The 27,528-nt window shown below is 42.9% G+C and overlaps 1 protein-coding gene across 5 annotated transcripts in view; it reads left to right on the top strand.

The window, feature by feature from the left end:
- Positions 1-27,528, top strand: part of DCAF1 (DDB1 and CUL4 associated factor 1) — a 58,526-nt gene that overhangs the window by 10,738 nt on the left and 20,260 nt on the right. For 4 of the 5 annotated variants that reach the window (XM_083488628.1, XM_083488627.1, XM_083488626.1 and 1 more), the window contains exons 2-20: positions 3,912-4,029; positions 4,538-4,614; positions 5,925-5,998; positions 6,781-6,894; positions 8,069-8,206; positions 9,203-9,676; positions 11,590-11,691; positions 12,868-13,026; positions 14,257-14,433; positions 16,151-16,360; positions 17,072-17,241; positions 17,424-17,548; positions 17,837-19,097; positions 19,408-19,606; positions 21,391-21,473; positions 21,795-21,879; positions 24,836-25,069; positions 25,719-25,812; positions 26,762-26,866. In XM_083488628.1, coding sequence (XP_083344754.1) covers positions 3,920-4,029; positions 4,538-4,614; positions 5,925-5,998; positions 6,781-6,894; positions 8,069-8,206; positions 9,203-9,676; positions 11,590-11,691; positions 12,868-13,026; positions 14,257-14,433; positions 16,151-16,360; positions 17,072-17,241; positions 17,424-17,548; positions 17,837-19,097; positions 19,408-19,606; positions 21,391-21,473; positions 21,795-21,879; positions 24,836-25,069; positions 25,719-25,812; positions 26,762-26,866 — 3,991 coding nt within the window. In that variant the 5' untranslated portion in view covers positions 3,912-3,919. Of the gene's footprint in view, positions 1-3,911; positions 4,030-4,537; positions 4,615-5,924; positions 5,999-6,780; positions 7,634-7,778; positions 8,207-9,202; positions 9,677-11,589; positions 11,692-12,867; positions 13,027-14,256; positions 14,434-16,150; positions 16,361-17,071; positions 17,242-17,423; positions 17,549-17,836; positions 19,098-19,407; positions 19,607-21,390; positions 21,474-21,794; positions 21,880-24,835; positions 25,070-25,718; positions 25,813-26,761; positions 26,867-27,528 lie in introns of all 5 variants that reach the window. The other variant, XM_083488629.1, reaches the window with a different exon arrangement.

The raw sequence follows: 27,528 nt of genomic DNA, 5'->3' as shown, positions 1-27,528 counted from the left end.
AGAACAGCACAGTGAAAATGTTACTGTTAAGCAGAAGGCACAGTAAGTAAGACTGATAATCACCTGAAAATGAGAACTGAAAGTGAGCCAAATAAATTTGGTGTGGGCTGGGGAGCAATGAGGAATTGTACTGAATATCTTGAAGTATACCAAAGCAGGTATACTTACAAAATATGAAAAGTCCAGGAAGTTTGAAAACAGGAACAGAACAGTTCTAAAAGTAGGACCCAGGATTATTTACTCCACTGAACAGTGTAGTTTCATAGGTTTGGGAAAGTGGCCAGTTGACTTTGCCATCTGCCAAATGAATACATGTTGTATGTGATCACAGCTGAATACTGTTGGATTCTTCAGCAGACTAGGAAAATATTACTGAATCTGTCCTGATTTTAGACAGTTGTGTGCCTCATATTATGGGCAGAATCCAACACTGCATGTAGACTTCCAGTCATGCAACAAAAATTTGCCTTCTCTCACCCCAAGCACCCTTAAAATCTTCCCACTGTACTTCAGGTGTGCAGGTGTGTGAGGAGTCAGCAGGGTTCTAGCTGAAGAGTCTGCACAGGTTTGTTTGGAAGAGGGTGATTCTTAAGATATTTTGATACAATACATTTTTAAAGCCCCAGGGGTCAACAGTCTGTGGATCATAGTCTAAACCGTTGGTTTAATTTTATGTATTTGGTGATGGTGAGGAGAAGCAGAAATGGACAGAGCAATGGAAGGCAAAGCAGGGTATTAGTTAGACTTCTAGGAAACCTGATGTGTTCCTCCTCTGGCAACCTGCTCTGTGGCAACCTACTCTGTGGAGAGTAGGGGTTGAAAAATGAAAAAGTTTGGATGTAGTGAGCATGAATGACTTGCTGGGTCTGATTTTCCAGGATGGGACACAGCTGGCATAAAGTGCTTGATCAAGAAGCACACTCAAGCTGTCTGCTTGATTCTGAAAGTGGGAGGGCATTCTCATCCAAAACATGGATTAATTCGGGCTTGGTGGAACCCCCACCACCCCACCAGCAGTATTTTTGTTCCGTCTGGGTTTTCAAGGTGCTGTTAGTAACACCAGGAGTCCTCTGTAATAAAACCCCTCTAGGTTTTGGTAGGGGACGCGGGTGGTGCTGTGGGTGAAACCACAGAGCCTAGGGCTTGCCAATCTGAAGGTTGGCGGTTCGAATCCCCGCGACGGGGTGAGCTCCCGTTGCTCAGTCCCTGCTCCTGCCAACCTAGCAGTTCAAAAGCACGAAGTGCAAATAGATAAATAGGTACCGCTCCGGTGGGAAGGTAAACGGTGTTTCCGTGCACTGCTCTGGTTCTCCAGAAGCAGCTTAGTCATGCTGGCCACATGACCTGGAAGCTGTACGCCGGCTCCCTCGGCCAATAAAGCGAGATGAGCGCCACAACCCCAGAGTCGTCTGCGACTGGACCTAACAGTTTACCTTTAGGTTTTGGTAGCCCTTTCTGTGTGGCACTTGTCAGAAGAAGTTCAGTAGCTGTGTGATGGGCTGCTGTTTCCAGTGGAGTTGGTCTGCAATTTTATGAGAGTTCATTTGAGAGAGGCCTTCATGAATAAATGCAAGCCTAACATGGCAGCTTTTAAAAAGAATTAATACTTAGTTAAGACTGACTTAAAGGCTCAAGTTTTATTGTAATAAACTCCCTTATTATAATCTATTCTCTTCTGTGGGTCCACAGTTTCACTTGCTGACATCACCACCATGGCAAATGTTTCCAGCCTCTGATGAATGTGATGTGCTCCAGCTTTCCTCTCTGCTTCCAAGCTAGGGAGGATTTGTGTGGGGCTTTGGTGACTCTGAAAGCCCATTATTTATTTTGTATTTATTAATAATTAATTAATTAATTAATTAATTAATTAATAATAACTATTTTTATTTTATTAAATCAATATACTACCCTCCATCAGCAGATCACATGGAGGTTTGTAGTATAAAAACACAGAAATACATAATATAATAACAAACAATAATAACAAATAATAACAAAGAAAACAATACCCGCCCCACTATAAAAGGCCATAGATTGTTTAATTAGCCAAAGGCCTGGGAGAAGAGGAATGTTTTCTCCTGGTGCCTATAACTGTAGGGGCAATTTTGACTCCCTCCCCAGCTCCAAAATTGGGAGGAAGGTTGGAGATAATTGAGTATGTTTCTTAGGAAAACGGGGTGGGGGAAGGAATGGTGGTTTACCTATATTAAATGTGACTAGAGTATGTATTTAGAAAAGAGTGGAGATGATTTTGGTGCTATGAGTGCCATGAATATAGGAAGTCAAGCCATTGGCCCATCTCTTTCTGTATTGTCTATACTGACTGGCATTGGCTCTAGGGTTTCAGACAGCACATTACCAGCCCTACCTAGAGATGCCAGGATTTGAACTGAGGACTTTCTGATGTTTTACCACTTTATCACAGCCCTTCCTCATAGAAACATGGTGACAAACTGATGAACCCTAACCTTCCTCTCTTGAGTTAGTAAGGGAAGCTGGGGGTGGGAGGATAGTATTGTTGTTGTTGTTGTTGTTATTATTATTATTATTATTATTATTATTATTATTATTTGCCATTGCTGTTCCAAGTGCCTTGCAAGGTAGTGACGTATCAGCAAGATGCAGTTCTTTTCTAGCTTGAAGCTGCTGTGGGGAATAGGTCATCCTCACTGGGTTTCTGAGTCTCTGGGTCTCCACCTCCAAGTTGGAGGTGAATGCTGGGGCTTGTTTTTACAGGAAGGGTCCCCTCGCCCCACCTGCTTTCCAAAATTGGAACTAAAGGCGAAAGCAGGATATGTTCTCTGTATTTTGGCAGCACAATGAAAGGTGGCACAATGGGTCAGTGCTTCTGGCTATTAACCAGAAGTTTTGTGGTTCAAGCCCACCCAAGGATGGCTGTGAGCAGGATTCCTGCACTGAAGGGCATTGGACTAGATGACCTTGGTGTTCCCTTCCAGCTGTACAATTCTATTATATTTTTATATGTGCTGGAAGCCGCTCAGAGTGGCTGGGGCAACCTAGCCAGATGGGTGAGGTACAGTGGTACCTCGGGTTACATACACTTCAGGTTACAGACTCCGCTAACCCAGAAATAGTACCTCGGGTTAAGAACTTGGCTTCAGGATGAGAACAGAAATCGTGCTCCGGCGGCGCAGCAGCAGCAGGAGGCCCCATTAGCTAGAGTGGTCCTTCAAGTTAAGAACAGTTTCAGGTTAAGAACGGACCTCCGGAATAAATTAAGTACGTAATCAGAGGTACCACTGTATAATTAATAAAATTATTGTCATTTAATTCTAAGATTTGGGAAAGTCACAGAGTCATGGTCACTGCATATTTTTGACTGGATGCCAAAGCCAGCCTAATGTTGTGGATCTCTGTTCTGCTCTTCTTTGGAAAGCTCAGAGAGGTTTACTTGTATCTGCCAAGATACACTGTTCATCCAGACATTTATTAGGTCCGCTCAGACTTAATTTAAATGATGCTTCAGTACTGAATACTCCCAGGCGATTCACATTGCCGTTAAAAAAACACCACAATTGGCCTTTCTTGAACAGTATTTGAGTCTTCAAAGAAACAGATCATTGAACCATTTTACAAGTCCAGTTTCTGTCCTTAACTCAAGGGTCCTTTTGAACTCTTTGTCCGTCATTATACAATGTGTCATCTGCCTAGAGTTGTACAATTTTATTTGCCAGGGGCAGGGAAATTGTGAAAATCACCTCATCTACCCAGCTTAATTTAATTGTTCTTAGTAGGAAGTAGACCCCGTTAATTTCAGTGCGATTTGCTTAGGGCTGCAGCATTTGTGTGCTTTTAAAAACTCAGATTTTTCAATTTTTGTTTGAGAAGTAATGCCTTTGAGAGCTGAGCTCCTTTCCAGTTGGTACTGATTTCCTCCCTTCCACCTTTAGGGTGAGTCATGACTTCATGTTCTGAACTTGTGGATTCCAAGGCTGAGCTTACTGCTTTGCTGGAGCAGTGGGAAAAAGAGCATGGCAGTGGGCAAGATATTGTTCCTATCCTTACTCGGTAAGTACAGTTGTTCAGAAGTGCAGTTACACAAGCAATGCTATACTCAGTCCTGCTTGCAACCTGCCTACCCAGTGAGGCTTTTCTGAAACAAGGAGGGGCAGAGTGTCATGAAAAAATTATGGCAGAAAAACAAGGACTTCAAGAGTCCTTAGTTGCAAGTGTCTAGCAATCATCTATAATTTTTTGATGATACTTCCCAACATAGAAACCCAACAAATATTAAAGGACAGCAGATGTTAACATAAATGCTTTCTTTATTGTCTTCTGGGTTCCTGTGTTGTGAGGGCAGACATCACCCATTTATTACAAGGCAGCATAGACCTTGTTTCAGCAGGGTGTAGCACTTCAGAGTCTCATTTGTTTCCTCTGCTGAATTACTGCTGTGTGTCTCAGTCATCTGCAGTACAATTGGAACGTGGGTGGGTGAGTGGTTTTTGAAGTTCTTTAGCAGCGTTCATTCTGAGGGGGATTTCAAGTGGCTCATGTTTCTTCACCCCCTTTCTAGAATGTCGGAATTGATTGAGAAGGAGACAGAAGAGTACCGCAAGCGAGATCCGGATCCATTTGATGACAGGCACCCTGGTAAGATGCATTGAGAGCATACAAATCCACTGTGACTTCATTCTTGCTCGTGTTGAAAACGAGAGAGAGGGTGGGAAGGCCAAGACCGCAGAGGTGTAGCTCCACAAAGTTTTATCTGCTAGGATGGCACTCAGATTTCTCTCCAATGCTTGACACATTTCAACAATTCCTTTCAGAATTTGCCCTTCCATCTACTTTAGAAATAATGCATATAAAGGGGGGGGGGGAATGTGGGCATACCTCACACAGTGAAAACCCATAGTCCCGTTTTTTGTTCTGACACTTGCTGAGCTTCTGAATTCCTTTTAGTGGCTCAGTCTGCAAGTGGTGTAGCAAAGGGGTGGGGAACCTTTGCATGCACCCACCCCTCATCAAACACTGCTGGTGGTCAAGGATGACGGGAGTTATAGTTCAACAGCATCTGGATGGTTGCATGTTCCTCACTTTCAGTTTAGTGGTTTCTCAGGCCGGTGATATATATTTAAACAAATTAGGAATAAAATGAAAGTGGACTTAAATTTATTGTGAGAGGCCTGGAATGAAAAATGAGAGAACCAGCTGTCGCGGAGCAAATAGAAGGCAGTTTTCCAGCTCATTTAAACCTTCCTACTTATATCTTGTTAAGGTTGATCAAACAAAATTTACAGATGTGCTCATACCAGATACCATGAAGATAATTTGAAAGAAATGTGAGGGATTCTACTTTATACTGGAATGGCACACAGGTCAAGGCAATGATACACCATATGAGGTGGGACTGCCTAGCCTTATCTTGCTTTTGGATCAGTGTTACCAAGCGGATTAAGTTAGTGTTGCAATCTTCTCTTCCTTTTTCTGTGTATGCTGTACTTTTTGTCCTTGGGGTTTATTGGATGGTCAGCAAGTTGGATTAGGAGGTGAGATTTAATATGTTGAGATTTTTTTTTTATTAGGTCTAGACATTTCAGTTCTTGGATATTTTAATAGAAAGAATGACAGTTAGTGCAATTATAATGTATTACTGTTTCCAGTTCAGTTTTCTAAATACTCCTAATGTGTCATTTGCCTTGACTATCTTTTTTTGCTTGATTGTTTATAATTCTGTGAACTATGTGCTTTGCATTAAACGTAAGGTTTGTTTTCTACATATAAAACATTTTTTAAAATGTTACTCAGAATGCATTTAGAGAAAAGTGACATGTGAAGCATTCTTTCACTTCTAGCTAGAAAATTTAGCCATGCCTTTTAATTTGCATGCTACATACTTTGCTATTTATTATTGCTAATCAAGTGTGGAAGACAAGCTGATATTCTTGTCCATCTCTTTCTAGGTCGGGCAGATCCAAAATGTATGCTTGGCCACTTGCTGAGGATACTCTTCAAGAACGACGATTTCATGAATGCAGTGGGTTTGCCCTTTACATTTTTCCATAGATTTGCACATCAGGACTGCTAGGAACTTTTCATTATTCTTTTACTCAGTCATCTTTTTGCCTTGAGTTAGGGGTACCAGAGTGATCATTTTCTTTTAGCTTTGCTGTGTGCTTAATTAGGAATGTACCTTCCAAGAATTGATATAAAATCTTTCTAAGCCTGACTTGTACAAGTTACAACAGCAAGAGTATAAACGAGAGCCTTCTGTTTGTTAACTTAATATGCATACCTGCAGAAGCTTCTTAAGAACAAAACAAAAACAAAACGGTCTTTCTGCCTTGTCTGGCTCTTCCAGGAAAGTGTAGATTCAATTTGGCTGTTGGGATTATTGCAGACTGTGTGGTCTGAGAGGATTTGTAGACAATGACAAATACATTTAAAATTTATTTTTTATTTAAGCTGGTCCTGCTAGCTAGAGATGATGGGAGTTGTAGTCCAAAACCAGCTAGAGACCCAAGTTTGGGAAACCCTGTTCTAGTGTAATATGGGAGGTGGTGCTGGGGGCTTCAGAGAAAAGGAGGAATTGATGAAAAAGGCCTCCATCAATGGGAGCCAACAATGGATCGTTGTTGCTTCCATTCACAGAAGGGTAACTCAAGCTCTAAGCCATAATAAATTGGCTTCATTCAGAATAAGGGAGGAAATCTTTAATATTTCTTGCAGTCCAATATGGCATGCTTATGCAACTTCTTTTTCTTATATGGACCATTTTTTAATAGACAATACTATTTAATTCTCTTTATCTCTTTTCAGCTGGTGAATGCTTATGTGATGACAAGCAGAGAACCACCTTTGAATACCGCTGCCTGTCGACTCCTTTTGGACATCATGCCTGGGCTGGAAACTGCTGTCGTCTTTCAGGAAAAGGTCTCAGATATAAGATGATGCTCACATAACCTTCCTGTTTACCATTTTAGTAGTCTCCACTCTCTCTGCTATTTCTAGAGACTTAGGTAGACAGCAACTATGTTTCAAAGGAGTGAGAAATCAAAAATCTGTTTTAGGGCGCCTTGGAGTCATTATGCCAGCTGTGTAAATTAGTTCACAAAATACAGCGTATAAATTTCACGAAAGTTACCAGCCTAAAAAAGTTTTTAATAGCCTTCTTGTCAATACAGATATGAATTTCAAATGGTACTTTCAGTCTCTCTGTCTCTCTCTCAAAAAAACAGGTTTTCCATGTTCTGTGGGTCTTTTACCATAAGGATGCAACTTTGAAAACTTGATCATGAGTTGAGGCTTACAGTTGTCTTCTGGGCTGTTTGCATGTCTCCCAAGAGAAACATTCTCAAACTTCCAAATACATACAATCCCCAACTTCAATATGTAGTGGGTAGCGGGAAGTGGATGATTCTTGCATGAAATTCCCGAGTTTATGTGACCAGGATCCAAAGAATGATCTGTGGTTAGAGAAAAAACGTCCTTTGCTGCATTTGCTGCAGCAGTTTGTGCTTCATGAAGGAGCAAATGGCTGTTCCGTTGAAAAAGTGACTTGTCCCTCACCAGTAGGTCAACCCACAGCAAGAATAACAAAAGGTTGCTAGTATATGCATATTAGCACTACTTCAGACCTTGATTATACATATGTACACAGTTCCATTGCTTAGTGCAGTGTTTCCCAACCTTGGGCCTCCAGCTGTTTTTGGACTACAACTACCATCATCCCTAGCTAGCAAGACCAGTGGTCAGGGATGATGGGAATTGTAGTCCCAAAACAGCTGGAGGCCCAAGGTTGGGAAACACTGGCTTAGTGGACCTTAGCTATTGTAAGTGTATAATAATAGTGTATTCTATCTGTACACTCATATAATTACAGTGTGATCCTTGTGAAGTCAACAGAAGTGCTTCAGGATTACTGTGGAAAATAATCCACATTAGGTGTTCTAGTTGGAAAATGCTGGCTTACAGTTTGGAAAATGTAGGAGGACTTCAGATATTCCCCCATTCTTGATAAATTTTATTTTTTTCCTTTGTATATGGTTGTGGAGAGGAGAATTTATCTGCTAATATCTGTCCTTCTCCCCATCCCCACGAACTCTAGGAAGGCATAGTTGAGAATCTCTTCAAGTGGGCACGAGAGGCTGATCAACCTCTGAGGACATTTGCAACTGGATTGCTGGGAGGGGCCATGGAGAACCAAGACATTGCTGCTAACTACAGAGATGAGAATTCTCAATTGGTAATACTCATGGCAAATCTGTCACACCCATTGTTAAAAGCAAGCACTTGCAAAGCATAATTGAATCCTAAGACTTTTGGGGGGCTCATTCCTCACAGATGTGATTTCAGAAGTTGCAGCGAATGATGGAAAACTGGAGGGGAATTTGCATGGTTCTGCTTTATAGGAAATTGCCATACTGTACTTGTCCTTTGCAAATGGAGGAAATAGATTCATATCGGAGTATTGATTCTTAATGTTTCTGCTCTTGGTAGCATATCTCATGCTTATCTGCCCTGTAGCTGGAAATGTGCTTGGTGTGGTGTGTTCATTTCAGAACCTGGAGCAAATGGAGTGATTTGGTTTGGTTAAGTCTGTCTGTCCACCAAATGTTGCCTAAGGCACTTTGCAACAATAGCACAAAAATCAAACACCTATACAAAATAATAATAAAAAAACATAAAAACCAGAGCAGAGGAAACACTTCAGTAAAATCTGTAGAACAGCGAGCTAAAAGGGGTGTCACGAACAGACAGGAACAAATGGGGAGTTGCCTTTAGAATATATGTTTTATTGTTGTAAGTCTCTTTGAGACCTGCACAGTGAAAAGCAGGATATAATTTTTAAAACTAACAAAACAAATTGAAATACTGATTTCACATGTTAGCTGTGCAGATCATTGGTCATAGATGTATTTGCCTGTAATCACGAAAGATCACCAGGCCTTTCTTCCCAGGTCCATTTCTCCCTGCTCTCCTACAGTAGACAGAAAATGAAAATGAACTGTCTTTGCATGGAAATGGCTTTAAACACAAAAACTTTTTTTTTAAAAAAAGCAAAACCCTCCCTCCCTCCTTGCCTTTGGTCCTGGTTTTCTTTTTTTTGGGGGGGGGGGCTGCTTCTCAATCAGAAGCCAGGGTAAAAACCCCTTGTATTTCTCCTTCCCTGGTCTCCTGCAGGCTACTTGACTTGAACTTGCTTATGTGAAAGTGCTGCATCCTTTTCTTTTTGCAACAGGTGGCGTTTGTGCTTCAGCGCTTGAGAGAGCTGCAAGTGAATGAAGTGAACACGAAACACGAAAACAAGCGGCCCAGTCCTCGAAAAGTACCCTCAGACTCTCTGTTGCCTCTGGATGAAGAAGCTGTGGACATGGATTATGGGGAGATGGCTGTGGATGGCGAACAGGAGGAAGTTACCGGGGATATGGAAATCTCATTTAACCTTGACTCAAATCACAAGACTAGTAGTCGGGTGAACTCTGCCACAAAAAAATCAGGGAAGCAACATGAAAGAGAGAATTTCCGGAAAGCAAAACAAAAACTTGGCTTCTCTTCGGAGCCGGAAAGGATGTTTGTTGAACTGTCTAACAGCAGCTGGTCAGAGATGTCTCCTTGGGTGATTGGCACGAACTATACGTTATACCCTTTGACCTCCGCTATAGAGCAAAGGTTAATTCTGCAGTATTTGACTCCCCTAGGAGAGTATCAAGAGGTAGGTATCCAAAAGGCAAGGAAACAAGCAATGTCTGGATGGGCTCCTTTTATGATCCAATTAAATTGTGTTGAGGGGGGGGGGTTGGAATGATGATGATGATGATGATTAAAATTTGTATACCGTCCTTTATCTGAAGATCACAGGGCAGTTCAGAATTCAAAAATTCAAAATGAGAATATAAAAAACCAAAAACAGAACAATCGCCCCCTCCCACAAATACATTTAAAAGGCCATAGAATGTTTAATCAGTCCAAGGCCTGGTTATAGAGAAATGATTTCACCTGGCACCTCAAGGTATGTAATGAAGGTAGCAGCCGAATCTCCCTGGGGACAACATGCCACCACAGAAAAGGTTGCCACCCTCCAGACCTTGTGAGGGGGAGGCACATGAAGAAGGGCCTCAGATGACGGGCTTAATTGCTTGAAGAAGTGTCCAGAGCAGGGGTCAGCAACCTTTTTTAGCCATGGGCCGGTCCACCGTCCCTCAGACCTTGTGGGGGGCCGGACTATATTTTGAAAAATAAATAAATGAACGAATTCCTATGCCCCACAAATAACCCAAAGATTCATTTTCAATAAAAGCACACATTGTACTCATGTAAAAACATACTGATTCCTGGACAGTCTGTGGGCTGGATTGAGAAGGTGATTGGGCTGCATCCGGCCCGTGGGCCTTAGGTTGCCTACCTGTGGTCCAGCGCATCACACAAAGAGCATGTAAATGAGATAAATGAGATCTTGGAATTGTTTCCTCAGGGGTTTTTTTGGTGACTCTTGAAGTTGAGAGAAGGAGATGTTCCTCTGTAGACAGTGGTGGGAAATCTCTGGCCCCGGGGGCTGAACGTGATCCTCCAGGCTTCTCTGTCCTGTCGTGAGACTTTTCCAGGCCATTCTTCTTCCGCAGGCTACACCCTTTGACAGGCCTGCTCTGTATTGTCCTTAAGTGCTGTTGCCTGGGTGGAATGTGTCCTTGAACTATGACAATACCTGTTGCTTTGCTGGATAGGGAGAATGTGTGTGTGTAGAACAGAGGTTGGCAACCTTATCCGAGGATGGGCCGGTCGACGTTCCGTCCGTCAGAGGATGGGCAGGAGCATGTGCGTACATGCGCTCTTCCGGGTCAGAGGAGCACCTGTGTGCGTGCGCACACGCTATTTCTGGTGCTCCTCTGACCCGGAAGTGCACAAGAAATAGCATGTGTGCATGCGCAGGGGCGCTTCTCCACCCTGCACACGTGTGCACGTGCTATTTCTGGCGTACATCCGGGTCTGAGGATGTGCCATCAACCCAGAAGTCAGTCGCTGTGCCAGTAAGAGTTGTGGGGGGGGGGGCGGCGGCGGCAGGGGGCGCCATGGGCCAGTTAAACAATCCTCATGGGCCGCTATCGGCCCATGGGCCTTAGGTTGCCGACCCCTGTTGCAGAAGCATCTTCCTTTAGAGTGTAGCCCTCTGTACAAAGGTCAGAGCTGCATTCATTGTTCTACCCAGGGGTATATGATCGCTGGAAGGTGGTCCCTGAGGGAATGTGGCTCTTTGAAAAAGGTTCCCCACCCCTGCAATTTAATAATTTGAACAGATGGGTGAGAGTTAACTATTTAAAAGAAGTGCTGAAAAGATGCATTTATTAGATTTCTTTACTGCCTTTCCTTCAGTGGCGCAGTGCACATTTTGACAGGAGGCTCTTCTTGTCTCCCTTTCTTGGACAACCACCTTCATCTAAAATTGTTGAGAAGGAACTTGTTAGCTGAGCCGTAAGAAATACAAGGTAGTGTTGGTCACTTGACAGAGATGGATCTTGATTGTTATCAGTATTCGCTTGCCTTTAAATTTTAGTGGAAGGGAAATGATACTGTCGAAAGTGCTCCCCACACAATTTTTTCAACAGTGAACTAATCTTTTACTTTTCTCAGCTGCTTCCCATCTTTATGCAACTTGGATCAAGAGACCTAATGATGTTCTATATTGATTTGAAACGGACCAATGATGTACTGCTCACCTTTGAAGCCCTGAAGGTAAAATGACAGCAGAGCAAATTGCTTGTTAACAAGTGGTGATTCCGTGCCAATTATTTTTTTCTATTATTTATTGAAGTAAATAATTTTGGACCTGATATCTAGTTAAGTAGTGCCAAAGTTGCATTCACCTTTGAGTTTGTGTGTTTTTGCTCTTAAGTTTCATTGAGCCAACCTTCATCTGCTCTTTTCCTAATGGGGTCAATGATTACCTGTTTTATTAAGTATATTTCCTCTGACTGCTTTGGTCTATTTATTTTATTTATTTAAAACACGTCTATATTGCCTTTTATTCAAAATTTCAAGTCAGTTCACAACAATGTGAATATTCATTAAAATCACTGTGTTTAAGGCTACATTTATATACATTTATTTAAAAAAAATAAAAAACCTAGAATTCAGATTTAGCTTTGATTCTAATCCTGATGCTGCTGTGCTTACTTGAATGCATTTTTTGACTTCTCAGCGCTTCGTATCCTCAGCCTTTCACATTCTGTCATCAAAGTGTTTCTTCAAGGCAAAATAAATTTGCAGTGTTAATATTCTCCCTTTGGTCTTGGAAGCGAGCCAGTCCAGAGTCTTTTTGTAGGCCAAGAAAGGCTTCAAATTTGAGGGATGCAGCCCCAGATAGATTTGCTATCCAGCTGCTTTGAATCAGTCAGCTGTTTCCTTGGTGCTGCACCCAGAGTTTCATATTATGTTGTTGTCTCCTGCTGCTTGTGTTGTTCCACTAAATTTAATGAGACATAAAATGGTTTCCCCCCAAGTTCTGCTACTGCTGCTGCCTTGAGATGAAACTGCAGAACATTGGTGCTATTTTGCACTTTAAATCCTTTGCAGGAGAGAAGAGACATTTTCCTTGCTCACAATTGCCTTGTGTTTTACCTTTGAAATGCATAGACATGCAAAGCAAAGTTTTGTGTTCTTAAATTGTAGGAAAATAGCTGATGGCTACATTACAGAGTTGATAAAGCTATTTATAGGCGATTGAGTTAGAAGGTGTTGTTGTTATACCAAGGCCACCTTTTTGCTCTCAGGCAGGTGCAGTCCAAGAAGGCAATATCCTCTTTCCTTACCACTCTCTGCAAATTGCAGAGAAGAGCATTTCACTGGTATCAGAGAACTCCAAGGGTCTTTTAGTGGATTTCTATATTGACTTTGGGTTTCTGTTTGCAGTATTTGGCATCGCTGCTGCTCCACAACAAGTTTGCAACAGAGTTTGTTGCTCATGGAGGAGTGCAGAAGCTACTGGAGATTCCTCGTCCTTCCATGGCAGCTACAGGTGTCTCCATGTGCTTATATTATTTGTCTTACAATCAGGATGCCATGGAAAGGGTAAGATTCCATTCTGCTAAGAGAAATTGTAGGTATTTAAAATACAGTGGGCTGCATAGGGTAGGGGGAAACAGTAAAAATTGGGTGACTTCCCTTTTTCAAGCGAATTTGCTTTCGCCAACACAAAACAACTGTTGAATACTACCTAGCAGGTTCCTCTTGGGGTGGATTCACACAGCCACACTTTTCACATGCCGACTGGAATTATTTTTTGATACGTCCATCAAATGTTGGCTTTTCCTCATAATGCTGTTTTCAACATGCACATGTGGCTGCTGTTTAATGGGATACTGGTTTGACAGTCATCAGTTGACTGCAAGAATGCACCTCAATTCAGCAAGAGTGCAGAAAGCGAAATCAGATCAACAGACTCTGATAACTTCAGTGTTCAGGAGTCAACTTCATAGGTTTCTTGTTCTGAAGCTAAAGTGGAGGCAAGCCCCATGCTCACTGAGCTCAGAGTAAACCTATTGAAATCAATGGGTCAATGGGTCAAATCAGTGGATCCTTTGGGTGTCACCCACACAGCGTAATCCATAAATATAATATTACAGTCGTACCTTGGTTCTCGAACACCTTGGTACTCCTATGTTTTGGCTCCTGAACACTGAAAACCTGGGAGTAAGTGTTCCGGTTTTTGAACATTTTCAGAAGCTGAACATCCAGTGTGGCTTCCACTTGAGTGCAGGAAGCTCCTGCAGCCAAATGGAAGCCGTGCCTTGGTTTTCTAACATTCCCGAAGTCGAATGGACTTCCAAAATGGATTATGTTTGACAACCAAGGTATGACTGTACCGAACTTTTTTGAGCCTGGTACATCTAGCACTTTGAAAGGAATTTGAGAGTGATTGCAAATATCTTTGCTATCCTTCCCAATTGGCATCATAAGCGTGTTGCATGTGCTTCTGAATTTTGTCACAACCATTTCCCCTACGTTCTTAGCTTTTAAGCATACTTCACACACATTCTTATTAAACGCCTGGATTGATTTTGTTAGGTAGCTTTATGTTTTAACTCTGATCTGTTATTCATTAGTTGCTTATCCCAACCACCATCTTAAGCAAGGATGCAAAAAGTTTTTTAAGTGTGACTGCAGCTGAGACTGCAAGTGTGACTGAATTATTAGATAGTCTGTTGCTTACTGTGGGGGGCATTGCTGAGGGTTACAAAGAAACTACATGTTGTTTCATGAACGTAAGTGAGAATTGTCCTTGCATCTTCTTCTTCTTAGGTCTGCATGCATCCCCACGTGTTATCAGATGTTGTGAACTATACCTTGTGGTTGATGGAATGCTCTCATGCCTCGGGCTGCTGCCATGCTACCATGTTCTTCTCTATCTGTTTTTCATTCCGTGCGGTCTTGGAGCTCTTCGATAGGCATGATGGCTTACGGCGCCTTGTTAACTTGGTAAGTGTTACAGCAGTTTCATATTATCAGGTGTTTTCTCCAAACATCTAAAAGTGGGGTTGGGGTGCCACCACCAAGTCTTCTGCACCTCAGCTGGTTCTGCAAGGCCAGAGGTAGGGAACTGGAATCGTATGGTGGGCCAGAAGTCTTACCTCCCTGTGAGTCATCTCTGATAGGTTGGAGGGGCTGTCAATCACCTGACATCAGTAGGAGCAGGTGACAACTTCAGAGGGATTCCCTCTCAGTGCCCATCAGATGACTTCATCCCAGTGAACCTCCATTTGCAGCCAATCCCAGCCATGTTTTTACCTGCCCCATACCTGACGTCACATACGATGTCAAGTGTTGGGCAGATGCATGTGGTTTGAGCAAAATAGTCTCATTTAGGAACCTTGCTGGACCCAGTGGCGTAGCGTGGGTTGTCAGCACCCGGGGCAGAGCAAGTAATTTGCGCCCCCTAACCCGTGGATTTGTGCCCCCTAACCCTAACCCCCAGATGTTGCGCCCGTTGCGGCCGGCCCCCCCTGCACCCCCCACGCTACGCCACTGGCTGGACCTAAATAGTCCTGCGGGTTGGCAGTTCCCCACCGCTGGTATATAAGGTATTCCCTTTCTTTCATCATTTATAGAATATTCTGCTTCTCTGCAATAGATTGAATGGAGGAGATGGCAGGGAGACAGCACAAGGCCATCTTCATAACCTGTTTAGAAATCTGCTTAAGAAGCCTTGTTGTAAACTAGAATTCCTCTTTTCTACAAAGCCTTAAAGCAAAGCTATTTGAAAGTGAAATGAAACTTGGCAAAGCTTCTCTTCCTGGCCATGTGAGCAGAAGAGAGGGTGGGTGCCGAGTCTTAGGCTTTGGTCACACTTGTGAACTCTTACTCCCAAGCATTAAACCATGTTTTAGCATTATGTGTGAACATGGCCGCAGTGTGACTGTTACCAGCACCAGCATGCTTTGGGACATCTATATTTCCCCTATATTTCCCTTACTTTCTATCCATGCTTCTCTTCACTGGCTATAACTTATCCTCCTAATCTTGTCATTGGGTGAGCATGCGATACTTTGTATTGTACATTGGTTTAACTTTTTCTGATTATTAATTGTTTTTATATGTTTGGATTTTATTTTGTTAAGTCACTTTCATACCTTTTTGGTATAAAGTGACTAACAAATCTAAACAGTAATTAAAAACAACTAAATACATGTAGCATTTCCAAGATCCTCAGGCAGTTAATAGTAGTGGTAAAGGTAAGAGTAATCTTTGCTGCTGTCTTAGGAGTCCTATTTAAAGAGAACTATGGTCTGTGGTGATAAGAAGAACAGATTATTGAGGTAGTTTCTTCTTTAGCAATTAAAGTAGAGAGTTTGGTTTACTGCACTGCATGTAAAGGACAAAGCCAGTAAAAATGGAATTACGCTCCTTCCCTTGTGCTTTTCCATTTTCCTGATTCAATCTTTCTGGGTATGTTACATAATATTTTTTTAAAAGTGAACAGTGATTCTTTAATTGCAAATGAACAAACTGGCTCATTTTATGAGAGTTGCTTTGTCAGGTTGCCTATATGTATTGAAAGCTCTGGCAGTTAAAGCAGCTTCTTGGCACAGGTTTTCTTTGACTGATCTAATTCCTTCATTTGAGTGAAAAAATAAGGCAATAAGCCTTTAGGCGTGGGAAATAACATAATGGCAAATACGTTTCTTTTTCCTTGTAGATTAGCACTCTTGATATCTTAAACCTGCAAACCCAAGGTGCACTACTAAGCGACGATGAAATTTTTGCCAGCCGCCAGACTGGGAAGCACACTTGCATGGCCATGCGCAGGTATTTTGAGGCTCATCTTGCCATCAAAGTGGAACAGGTGAAGCAGTCACTCCAGCGCACTGAAGGTGGCATCCTGGTCCATCCGCAGCCTCCATATAAGGTGAGTAGTGTATTTTGTAGAGGTATAGGAACTTTCTGATCCTGTTACCCTTTAGATATTCTTGCAAAAAAAGTCAAAAAGTCATGTTAATCAAATCTGATAAACTGACTGCGCTCCTTTCCGGTGCACAAGTGAATGACTTGTTCTGTCCGTGCTTTGGTAGTTTCGTGGACTGATTTCTGACAGGTTCTTTGTGGAGCTGATTTTAAATGGATGTAGGGAGCACAATATGCTAGTTCTAGCTCAGTCACACTGCGCTTAATCTTTTTTTGAGGGCCCCTCCCCATTCCTCTTGTGGAAATCGCTTTCATGGGTGGTTCCTTTGTTCCCCCTCCCCCTTTATGATTTTCTGCCATCTGCTGTTTAGGCAAGCTTTTCAACAGCATCCATAGTTTTTATTCCTGGATTTTAATCTGCCATACTGTATTTTAGTACATTTTTAGATCGTTGGCCTTTAGTGTTTGTGTTCAGAATTCTTTGTGCATTTATTTATTTAGCAGAATGGTAAATCTCAAATATTTTAAACTGATAGATACTAAGCCTGAAGTCCTGCATGAGCCTTGAGATCAGCAGATGAAGCTTTGTTCTGTGTCCCAACTGTGTGAGATTAGATGCTCAAGGTGTGAGCGGGGCAGGACTTTACTTTTTCTTAAGTCACACAAGTAATTGATGATGTTAAAAGACTTCTTGAATGTTACCTTCTCCTTTCAGGCTTGTTCCTACACGCATGAACAGATTGTAGAGATGATGGAGTTCCTAATAGAATATGGGCCGGGACAGCTCTATTGGGATCCAGCAGAGGTCTTCCTCAAGCTGTCTTGTGTGCAGCTCATGCTCCAACTTATTTCAATAGCATGCAACTGGAAGACCTACTATGCTAGGTGAGAGAATTGAACATGGTAACTCGCTGCTTGCTTGCATAGTCGTTTGCCCCAGGCGAGTGTCTGCCCACGTGCACGCTCTTCTAGCCTGGAATGACTGCTGGTGTAATGGATTTGTGTTATTTTGTGTAGCTGATCTTTGCCTTAAAAGCGTTCCACAACTGCTTGCTTTCGTTTTCTAGGAATGACACAGTGCGCTACGCTCTGGATGTTCTGGCCATCCTTACTGTGGTTCCTAAAATCCAGTTGCAGTTAGCGGAGGCGGTAGATACGGTGGATGAGGGAGGAACTTCTATTTCCATTGTGGGTATGTAGAACTTGACCTTTTCAGTTGGTTTCCATCCTTAACTTTATAAATCTCTTCCCTGGTTGCTGAAATTTTCAGTAAGTGTTATGCTGCCTCCTATACTAGGCAGGAGGCACTAGATGCCTTTGAATGCCATTTGCTGGGAATCATGGATGGAGAGGGTGCTGTTGCTCAGGTCCTGCTTTGGGGCTACTTGTGGACATCTGGTTGACCGCTCTGAGACCAGAGTGCTGGAGCAGGTAGGCCATAGGTAGGTTCTTATATACTGATGTGTCCTATTTTTGTTAGGTATCAGCATTATCCTGGGGCTTGCTGAAGGAGAATTCTTTATCCATGATGCAGAAATCCAGAAGTCAGCCCTTCAGATTATTATTAACTGTGTGTGCGGCCCAGATAACCGCATCTCCAGCATTGGCAAATTCATCTCTGGCACCCCACGCCGGATGCTCCCCCAGGCACCCAGGAGTGGCGAGCACACCCTGGCCAAGATGTGGAACGTAGTGCAGTCCAACAACGGCATCAAAGTGCTGCTGTCTCTGCTGTCTGTGAAAATGCCCATTACAGATGCCGACCAGATCCGAGCGTTGGCCTGCAAAGCCTTGGTGGGGTTGTCCCGGAGCAGTACGGTCCGGCAGATCATCAGCAAGTTGCCTCTCTTCAGCAGCTGCCAGATCCAGCAGCTGATGAAAGAGCCTGTGCTGCAGGATAAGCGCAGCGAGCACGTGAAGTTTTGCAAGTATGCCGCTGAGCTGATTGAGCGGGTCTCTGGGAAACCCTTGCTGATTGGGACAGACGTCTCCTTGGCTCGACTTCAGAAAGCAGACGTTGTGGCTCAGTCGAGGATTTCGTTTCCTGAGAAGGAGCTGCTGCTTTTGATCAGGAACCATCTCATCTCTAAAGGGCTGGGAGAAACTGCTACCATCCTTACCAAGGAGGCGGATCTACCCATGACGGCTGCTTCTCATTCCTCCGCCTTCACCCCTGTTCCTGCTGCCGCCTCTCCTGTGCCTCTGCCTCGTACCCCTCGTATAGCGAATGGCATTTCTGCCCGGTTGACTAACCACCCTTCTGTAGTTCCCGCTGCTTCCTCTGTCCATGCCCAGCCAAGGCAGGCTGCCTGCCAGGGCTCGCTTGCTCTCCCGGGGCCATCTCAGGCCACCAGCTCTCCAGTGATTGGCAGGATTAGCTTTGTTCGAGAGAGGCCGTCTCCCTGCAATGGCAGGAAAATCAGAGTGCTTCGGCAAAAATCAGACCATGGCGCCTACAGCCAGAGCCCAGCTATCAAAAAGCAGCTGGACAGGCACCTCCCTTCCCCTCCCACACTGGACAGTATAATCACAGAGTACCTTAGGGAACAGCATGCTCGCTGCAAGAACCCTGTGGCCACTTGCCCTCCTTTCTCTCTTTTTACACCCCACCAGTGTCCTGAGCCAAAACAGAGGCGCCAGGCGCCAACTAACTTTACCTCGCGGCTGTCGCGCAGGGCGGCCTTTCCAAAGTACGGCGGGGTGGATGGCGGGTGCTTTGATAGGCACCTTATATTCAGCAGGTAAGCAAGATGCTTTTTCTCAATTCCTTTGAATCTTTGGATCCAGCTTTCCAAAAGGTAGACTTGAGTACCCATATGCATTTTGGACGAAACCTGTGACTTTGTGTCCCATTCCTTGTTTTTCCATCTACTGACAGTTTTCTCCAGCATCTTCCACGTTCAGAGCATTCATAGATATTTCCATTCCCTTTAGATGACAGCCATGACTTCCAACCTAGCAATTTATCGTATACAGTTTTTAAGCTTCATTTTCGTTTGGTCATTTGCCAATCCTTTTGCTTTCTTACTCAGCTGCACTTTGATTTCCCAGGTTCCGTCCAATTTCTGTGTTCCGGGAAGCAAATGAAGATGAGAGTGGCTTCACGTGTTGTGCATTTTCTGCGCGGGAGCGATTCCTGATGCTGGGCACTTGCACGGGGCACCTGAAACTCTACAACGTCTTCAGTGGGCAGGAGGAGGCCAGCTATAAGTGCCACAACTCTGCCATCACACACCTTGAGCCTTCCAGGGTAAGGGACAGTAACATAGCAGCATGGGCCTCTGCATCACAACAACCTTGTGGTTCTAGGCTTCATGAATGATACAGGGGTTAGTCAAGTCTCCCTTCAGAATCAGGATGCAGAGCTAAGCCAGGAAAGAACATAAACCTCTCCTCTAATTTCGGATTGTTTGTAAACAAGACATGGTTCATACCCTGTCCCCTATTCCATTGTTCCTCTCACTTTGCCATCTTGTCCCAGCTCCTGCCAACCTAGCAGTTTGAAAGCACACCAGAGCAAGTAGATAAATGGGTACCGCTGCAAAGAGAGGTAAACGGCATTTCTGTGGACTCTGGCTTCCATCACTGTGTTCTGTTGCGCCAGTAGCAGTTTAGTCATGCTGGCCACATGACCTGGAAACCTGTCTGTGGACAAACGTCAGCTCCCTCGGCCTGAAAGCAGAGATGAGCACTGCACCCCATAGACAAATTTGATTGGACTTAACCTTCCAGGGGTCCTTTACCTTTACCTTACTACAGTGTACCCTTCCATTGGGTGTTATGGTGTGAATATATTAGTGTAAGTGGGAATTTTTAGTGATTGCTTTCTGTAATTTGTCATAGGTCTCCAAATTTCCAGTATATTATTATTCAAGTCGCTTGTGAGTAATACAGAATTATAAGCAAGGGGAGGGGCAAAATGTTACCTGTCAGTTTCAGTCTCATCCAGTATTTCGTGGCGGGGAAGAGAGATCAGTCGTTGTGCATGGATACTACAACAACAGCAACAACAACAACAACAACAGTATTTGGGAGGGAGATGAGGCTGATGGGTTTAATATGTATTTAAACAGGAAAAATGCTTTTCTATTAAATCTGAAAGTATGAAGGTTTGCGGGAGAGATTGATTCTAGAAGACCAGTCCCTGTTTGCAAGGCACTCATTTTCCATATTTCGCCGACAGAGGCCACAAATCAATTTGTTAAGGGATACAATTACCCACTCAGTCGATAGAGCATGAGACTCTTAATCTAAGGGCCGCGGGTTCGAGCCCCATGTTGGGTGAAAGATTCCTGCATTGCAGGGGGTTGGACTAGATGACCCCATTTGTTCCCTTCCAACTCTACAATTCTCTGATTCTAAGTGACAGTTCTCACAGTTGTAAGCCAATGGGGTGCTGTCCAGGTTTTATGGGTGACAACTGTCCATCAGCGTTGGCTAGAATGGCCAATGGTCAGGAATGTAGTCACACCATTTGGAAAGCACCATTTTGGCTACTTTTGTTCGAGGTTAATCTTGTGAAAAGCTCACTTCCCCATTCTGCTGTGCATTATAAGAACATAAGAGCCCTGTTGGATCAAGCCAAAGACACATCTAGCTCAGCATCCTGTTCTCACAAGTTGCCAACCAGATGTCTAGAGGAAGCCTGGAGGCAGGACACAAGTGCTACAGCAACTCTCTCCCACTAGTGATTCCCAGCAGTTGCTGCTGCTGGTGGTGGTGATGGTGATGATGATAATGAAGCTTTGCTCAGAACAGGTCATTTGGAGTGGCCACGTACCCCAAACGACTGATCAGATGATCGTTGGGTTTTCCTGCTTGACAAATGTGGTGATGTTGGCCGTTGGACTGCCAATATTGTTACCTACCCAAAACGTTGTTTGCATCGTGGCACAATTGGCAGCTCTGATGGCTTTCTTACTTCCCAGAACAAAATGGCAGGAAATTTTCCCCAACATCCTGCTAAATAAGAATACATCCACACGCATAATAATGATACTCTTTTGCTTCTTTGTTGTCTCCCCTAAACTGCAGGACGGCTCTTTACTGCTGACATCTGCATCTTGGAGCCAGCCTCTTTCTGCATTGTGGGGAATGAAGTCTGTCTTTGAAACCAAGTATGTTTGCTCTTTATTGTGTTTTCATTACCCCGATAGACCAGACAATTAAAGGAGCAATCTGTTAAGAGACTATAATCCTATGGACTTCTTCGAATGCATATTAGGCAGATGACAGATAGGTAAAGATTGCCCTAGTAGTGAGTATAGCTGGGTTTTATAGTAGCAGAGGAGTGACTATATTTTATGATTAGCTCAAGAACCAGTATATTCTGTATTATGTGATGCAATAATACATTAAAAGGTGCACAAAATGACTGTTGAGAAACACTGTTGCTTTGATCTCTTACTGCGTATTGAACATTTGATTCTCCTGTGCAGGCATTCCTTCACAGACGACCACTATGTGGAATTCAGTAAGCACTCTCAGGACAGGGTTATTGGCACAAAGGGGGACATTGCCCATGTAAGTATCACTTTTAAAATCTCCGAAGCCAATTTAATATTCTCTGTGTAAGCATGTTGTAGCCATTTGCATGCCAGAATCATTTCTTATGGGAAGAACGTTTAAACATTGCGTAGAGTAGGGATGAGGAACTCGTGGTGCTCCAAATGTTATGGGTCCACAGTTCCCATCAAACCTGATTGTTTGCCATGCTGGCTGGGACTGATGGAAGTTGTAGTCTTATCAACATCTAAAGGATCACAGATTCATCATCCTCGGCGGTATAGGATGAGATTAATACTGAACAAGTTTGGTGAACTGAAATAAAAAATGAAATTCAGTAGCCCAACCATAGCTATTACGTAACAGAAGTGCTGTGTAAATGAGTTAGAGAGGGCTAACTAAGCTCTGATCAAAACAAAATTTAAAATATAAATAAATAAATAAATTCCTTCCAGTAGCACCTTAGAGACCAACTAAGTTAGTTATTGGTATGAGCTTTCGTGTGCATGCACACTTCTTCAGATCCGAAGCTCTGATGTTGCTTGAAAGAGATCTCTAGCAATTAGTTCAAATGTGCCATGGATGGATCTGGTGATGGAACTTGCTTTATGGAGTCTGGATTAGATGATGTTTGACCTCATTGGCTGATTAATGTCCAATGGTGAAACCTGGGCCCCTCCTAGGTGTTCTGCCTTCCCTTCCTTTGGGGATCTGTAATGCCTAGCCTAGTTGATTCATCATAAAGGACATTTTCTGGATTGTTTCCTAGGACACATTCACCTGGAAATTATCCCCCCCCCAATATATAATTTAATGTTTCCTCATTAGTTTAAAAATAAATTGTTAGAGATTTTAAAGAGAATCTGTACTTTATTTCAGGATGAATGAAAATGAACCAGTAATTTTACTTTTCTAGTATAACATATCAAATATTCTTTGTTCTGAGGAGTTAGAAGCAATCTGAAGGTGGCAGTGTCAAGCAGAGATAATCTCGGGGACTGTCTTACTTTAGGAAGACAAATGTCATAAAGCATAAATCTATTCAAATTCCTCACAATTTTCCTTGCCCTTTTGTTGATTTCCCTATATATTTGCATTTAAACAAAGTATTATTTCTATGTTGCTCTGCTGTGTTATTTATCTTAGCTTTCAAAAGAAATCTGATCTTACCTCATGATCTGGTCATTTGGGAGGCAACAAGCTAAAAAAAATTATTCTTAGCTTTGGCAAAGGGAAATTAGTGTTTAAAGGATCCTGTACATAAAATGTATCTGAGAGAAGGGTAAAAGAAACAAATTCAAATGTTCAGAGTATGGTCTGATTTCCAGTTAAGCATCTATATGAAAATAATTTTAAAGAAAACAAGTCTGCAAAAATATTTTTAGCATATATGTCAGAATGGTAACTTTTCATTTTGTGACGCTTTTTCCACCATGTGGTACATGGAATCCTTTATGGTAGTCTCTTTATTTCATTACCCACGACCCCTCATCTCAGTTAGGGTTTTTTCCCCCTGTAATGGATTGAGACTTTGCACCACAGTTTTCTGAGCAGCGGCCTTTACTTCTTGGTCAGTTTGCACATTCTCTGGCAATTAAGAAAGAAATTTCCATCGTAAATGAGCAGTAGTGGATGTGCTCCTTAGGTTACACTGCTCTAGAAACGTCATGCATTGCCAGTTTTGGATAGCTTACGCGACTTGTGAAAGGTTGTTCTTGGTTGACTCATTTAAAATTTGAAGAAATCACAGGAAACATTCCTGTACTGAAGCAGAATGTACAGATTGGCAATATTACTATTTAGTATGAGCTGTGCGCAAAGTGCTACACAGAGCGCAGAAGTAAAAAGCAGTGAATCTGCAGCAATTTATGAAAAGCAGCTGAAATAAAAATTAAATTGTTTTCTTAAATTTACAGCACGCTGACCCTGTAGCATGTTAAAAGACTAGCATATTTTTATGGCATAGGCTTCTGTAGACTAGGATCCATCTTATAAAAGCTTATTCTGTAATCAGTAGTTTTTAAGGGTGCTACAAAATTCTTAACTGATTTTGCTGTGATGTGCTAACATGGCTACACCTATGGAACAACACAGGTTTGGTTCTTTGTCCGATAGGTTTGTATCTTTAGTTATTAAAAAAAAACAGTGGAGTGCCATTTTACAGTGTTTGTTTATTCTTTTGCTGCTTTTTAAAAAGAGGATTGTGTAAATTTAAGGGACACTTGGTTGTTGAGAGTATCAAGGTATGGTAAAAATGATTCAATTCAAGAGCTAGGAAATAAATGCAGGTGACTCTTCGATACTTGTGAGGTTCCTGCTACTTGTTTTCCTTGATTGGTGACTGTGGGAATCTAAGAAGAGACAACCCTTCTTAGAATTCTTAAAATGTACTCCTAACATGGCAGTAGGTAGCAATGCAAATAATTCACCTACTGTTACATAAGCTAGCAAATGAAGCATACTATCTGCCTCTTAACCTTACTGTAGGTAGGCTTTATGCAGTACAGTGGTCCCTTGGGTTACGTTACCTTCGGGTAACGTAACTTTTGGGTTGTGAACGTGGCAAATCCGGAAGCGGGTTTGCCACCTGCACAGAAGCGCTCTACGGTGCTGTGCGCATGCGCAGAACAGGCGCTTCCAGGTACGAAGATTTCGGGATACGGCCAGGCCTCTGGAACAGATCCCGTTCGTAACCGTAGGTACCACTGTAATGCCCTTTGATTTCTCTCCAACCCAGTAGTGTCTGTAATGATTTCTGGGCATTGTCAGAATACAGAATGAATGAATGCACTGAGCACTCCCACAGAGACTGATCATGAACTTGTAAACTCTTTTCAAGGTGAATGAGCAAACTCAAGGCAGGTGGCTGTCTGCAAAAAATGATTTTGACACTATTGCACATACTTTTGTTCTCTTTAGATGCAAATGAATTGCAGATCTTGACTATTTTCTTTTCTTCTTTTTAATCCAAAAGATCTATGATATTCAGACTGGCAACAAGCTGTTAACTCTGTTTAATCCAGATCTTGCAAACAACTACAAGAAGAATTGTGCCACTTTTAACCCCACAGACGACCTTGTCTTAAATGATGGCGTCCTTTGGGATGTCCGCTCTGCACAGGCTATTCACAAGTTTGATAAATTCAACATGACCATCAGTGGTGTTTTTCATCCAAATGGGCTGGAAGTCATAGTCAACACAGAAATTGTATCCTTTGTGCCTGAGCTGTGACTCACACAGTGATCTTGAGGAGCTTGGCGTGCTGAACAAATGATTGCAGAATGTGGTGTAATGTTTCTTGTTTTATCAGATGAAATGCAGTAATAGGATTCTTCAAGATAGGGCAGTAGCTTGGATTAGTAAGTTTGTCGGCTGCGCATATTGCAATGCCAATTTGGGTCCTCCTGTTCAAAGTGGCTAGGACAAAGCGCTTTGCAAGGCAATATTGTAAAGTTGAATTCAGAGAGTCATTGTTGTCTGATTTTCAAATATTAATGAGGGTGGCAGTTCGGAATTGGGCCAGGGAGGAAGATGGGACAATCAGACCTAAGTGTAGGAGTAGACCAGCCTTCTATAACCTAGTGCCATCATCCCTGATCTCACAATGCAGACCATTAGCCATGCAAGTTGGCACTGACGGGAGTTCTAATCCAAAACAACGACACTTGCTTGGAGAAGGCTGGGCTAGAGGAAGTCCTAGATATTGGGAAGTCCTGCTTGATCTTGGTGGCAGCTTTGCCACTGGCGTTTTCTGTGACATCTACCAACAATATATTTGGCATTATTTATATGCTAATTGCTGCTGCAGGTATTGCAATAGATGATTGCGTGGATTCTTCCCTAACACGTTCCCCAGTGGGACCTGCGAACTTTCCACTTGCTACACACAGTGCCAGCCTTGGATCAGTGCCGTGTAGTCTTCAACCATACTGGAACAGTCATGTATGGAGGTAAGATGCCCATTAGTAAGATGCCTGTTCCTATGTTACTTTGTGGTAGTTAACAAAAAGATACATAGCCAAGGCATGCAGAATTGCATGTTTTGTCACTTAAAAAAAAGGCTCCTGGCTCAGCTGTGTGCTGGGTCTCAACAGGGAGTGCAAAGTCTTTCTGCAGAGTTCCAAAGGTGGGCTGGAACTTTGCAGCGGTTTGACTGACTGGTTAGTTTCTGCTACTTGTAGAAATACAGAAAGGATGTTTGCTGGTTCCCAGGGGCCTTGCATAGATGCTCTGTTTGGTTCCTCCTTCTCCCCATTTTCTAGCACTTCTTGCTGTTATCCTGATATCTTGTTCCCTCTTCCAGATTATCCGTTTCCCCACTTGTTCCTTCCTCTTCCTGCCAATGCAGCCTTACTCACCTAGTTAGTTTTCTTTGCTCTCAAGCCCATCCTTCCCAACTCAAAGCCTGTTCATATTTGTTCAATAGGTAGCTCAAATTCTTCAGAGAAAAACGCTACAATTTCTCTATCCTTTTTCTGAAAATGCCAGTCCAATGGTCTATGGTAGCCTTCTTCAACTTTTTGCTCTCGAAATGTTTTGGATTACTTTTCTTCAACCCTAGCCACCATAGCCCAAGGGTCAGGGGCTATGGGATTCATAATCCCAAACATCTGGAGGGCACCGGGTTGGGGAAGGCTGCTCTAGTTGGTTCCATTCTCCATGTTTCAGTGTCACATGTGCTTTGCATGCAGAAGGCACCAGCTTCAGTCTCCCGCATTTCCAGGTTGGGCTGACAATGCCATCTGCCTGTAACCATGGAGTTCTGCTGCCAGTCAGTATGTACAGTACTGAGCTAGATGGACTATTGGCCTGGCTCAGTAAAAGGCAGTTTCCTATGCTCCTAAAACAATTTTAGACCATCCGAAACTGCTTACTTAAACACCTTTTCCCCTTGATCAGCAATGTTGCAGGCCGACGATGAAGATGATCTTCTGGAAGAGAGGATGCGGAGTCCCTTTGGATCATCTTTCAGGACTTTCAATGCAACAGACTACAAACCAATTGGTAAAGATCGTGCTTGCGCTTACCTGAATTTATATTGAGCAAAACTACGTACAGTGGTACCTCGGGTTACATACGCTTTAGATTACAGACTCTGCTAACCCAGAAATAGTACCTCGGGTTAAGAAATTTGCTTCAGGATGAGAACAGAAATCGTGCTCCGGCGGCACGACGGCAGCGGGAGGCCCCATTAGCTAAAGTGGTGCTTCCAGTTAAGAACAGTTTCAGGTTAAGAACGGACCTCCGAAACGAATAAGTACTTAACCTGAGGTACCACTGTGAAAGCTTCTAGCTTGCTTCCTGGAGAAACGGCCATAGATATCATTACACCTCCTTTTAAGAATGCAGTTGTGGTTCAGCTTCACCAAAAAGGATTTCCTTGTGAACAGCTAGGGAAAGAAGGGGCTGCACCAAGAGGACCAGAACCCTCCTCCCCGTCTATATATGTAAAACAAGGCAATGCTTTGAAATGATGCTCATTGTGGAGAGATTTATTAAAAGGTTACACTATGCCTGATATGTTTTTGCCTGTAGCTTTGAATGAATCACCCTGTTAGTGCACGAAAAATGTTTTTGCTCTGAAGAAGGTGATAGACTGTTAGGCACATGGTTAGTTTAGTCAGAGCATAAGATTATTAATCTCAGAGTCGTGGATTTGAGCCCCA

This window comes from Podarcis liolepis, assembly GCF_965112155.1.
Source record: "Podarcis liolepis genome assembly, chromosome: 2".
In the NCBI taxonomy this organism is placed as follows: domain Eukaryota; kingdom Metazoa; phylum Chordata; class Lepidosauria; order Squamata; family Lacertidae; genus Podarcis; species Podarcis liolepis.
This window is presented reverse-complemented; position numbering and strand designations above follow the sequence as displayed.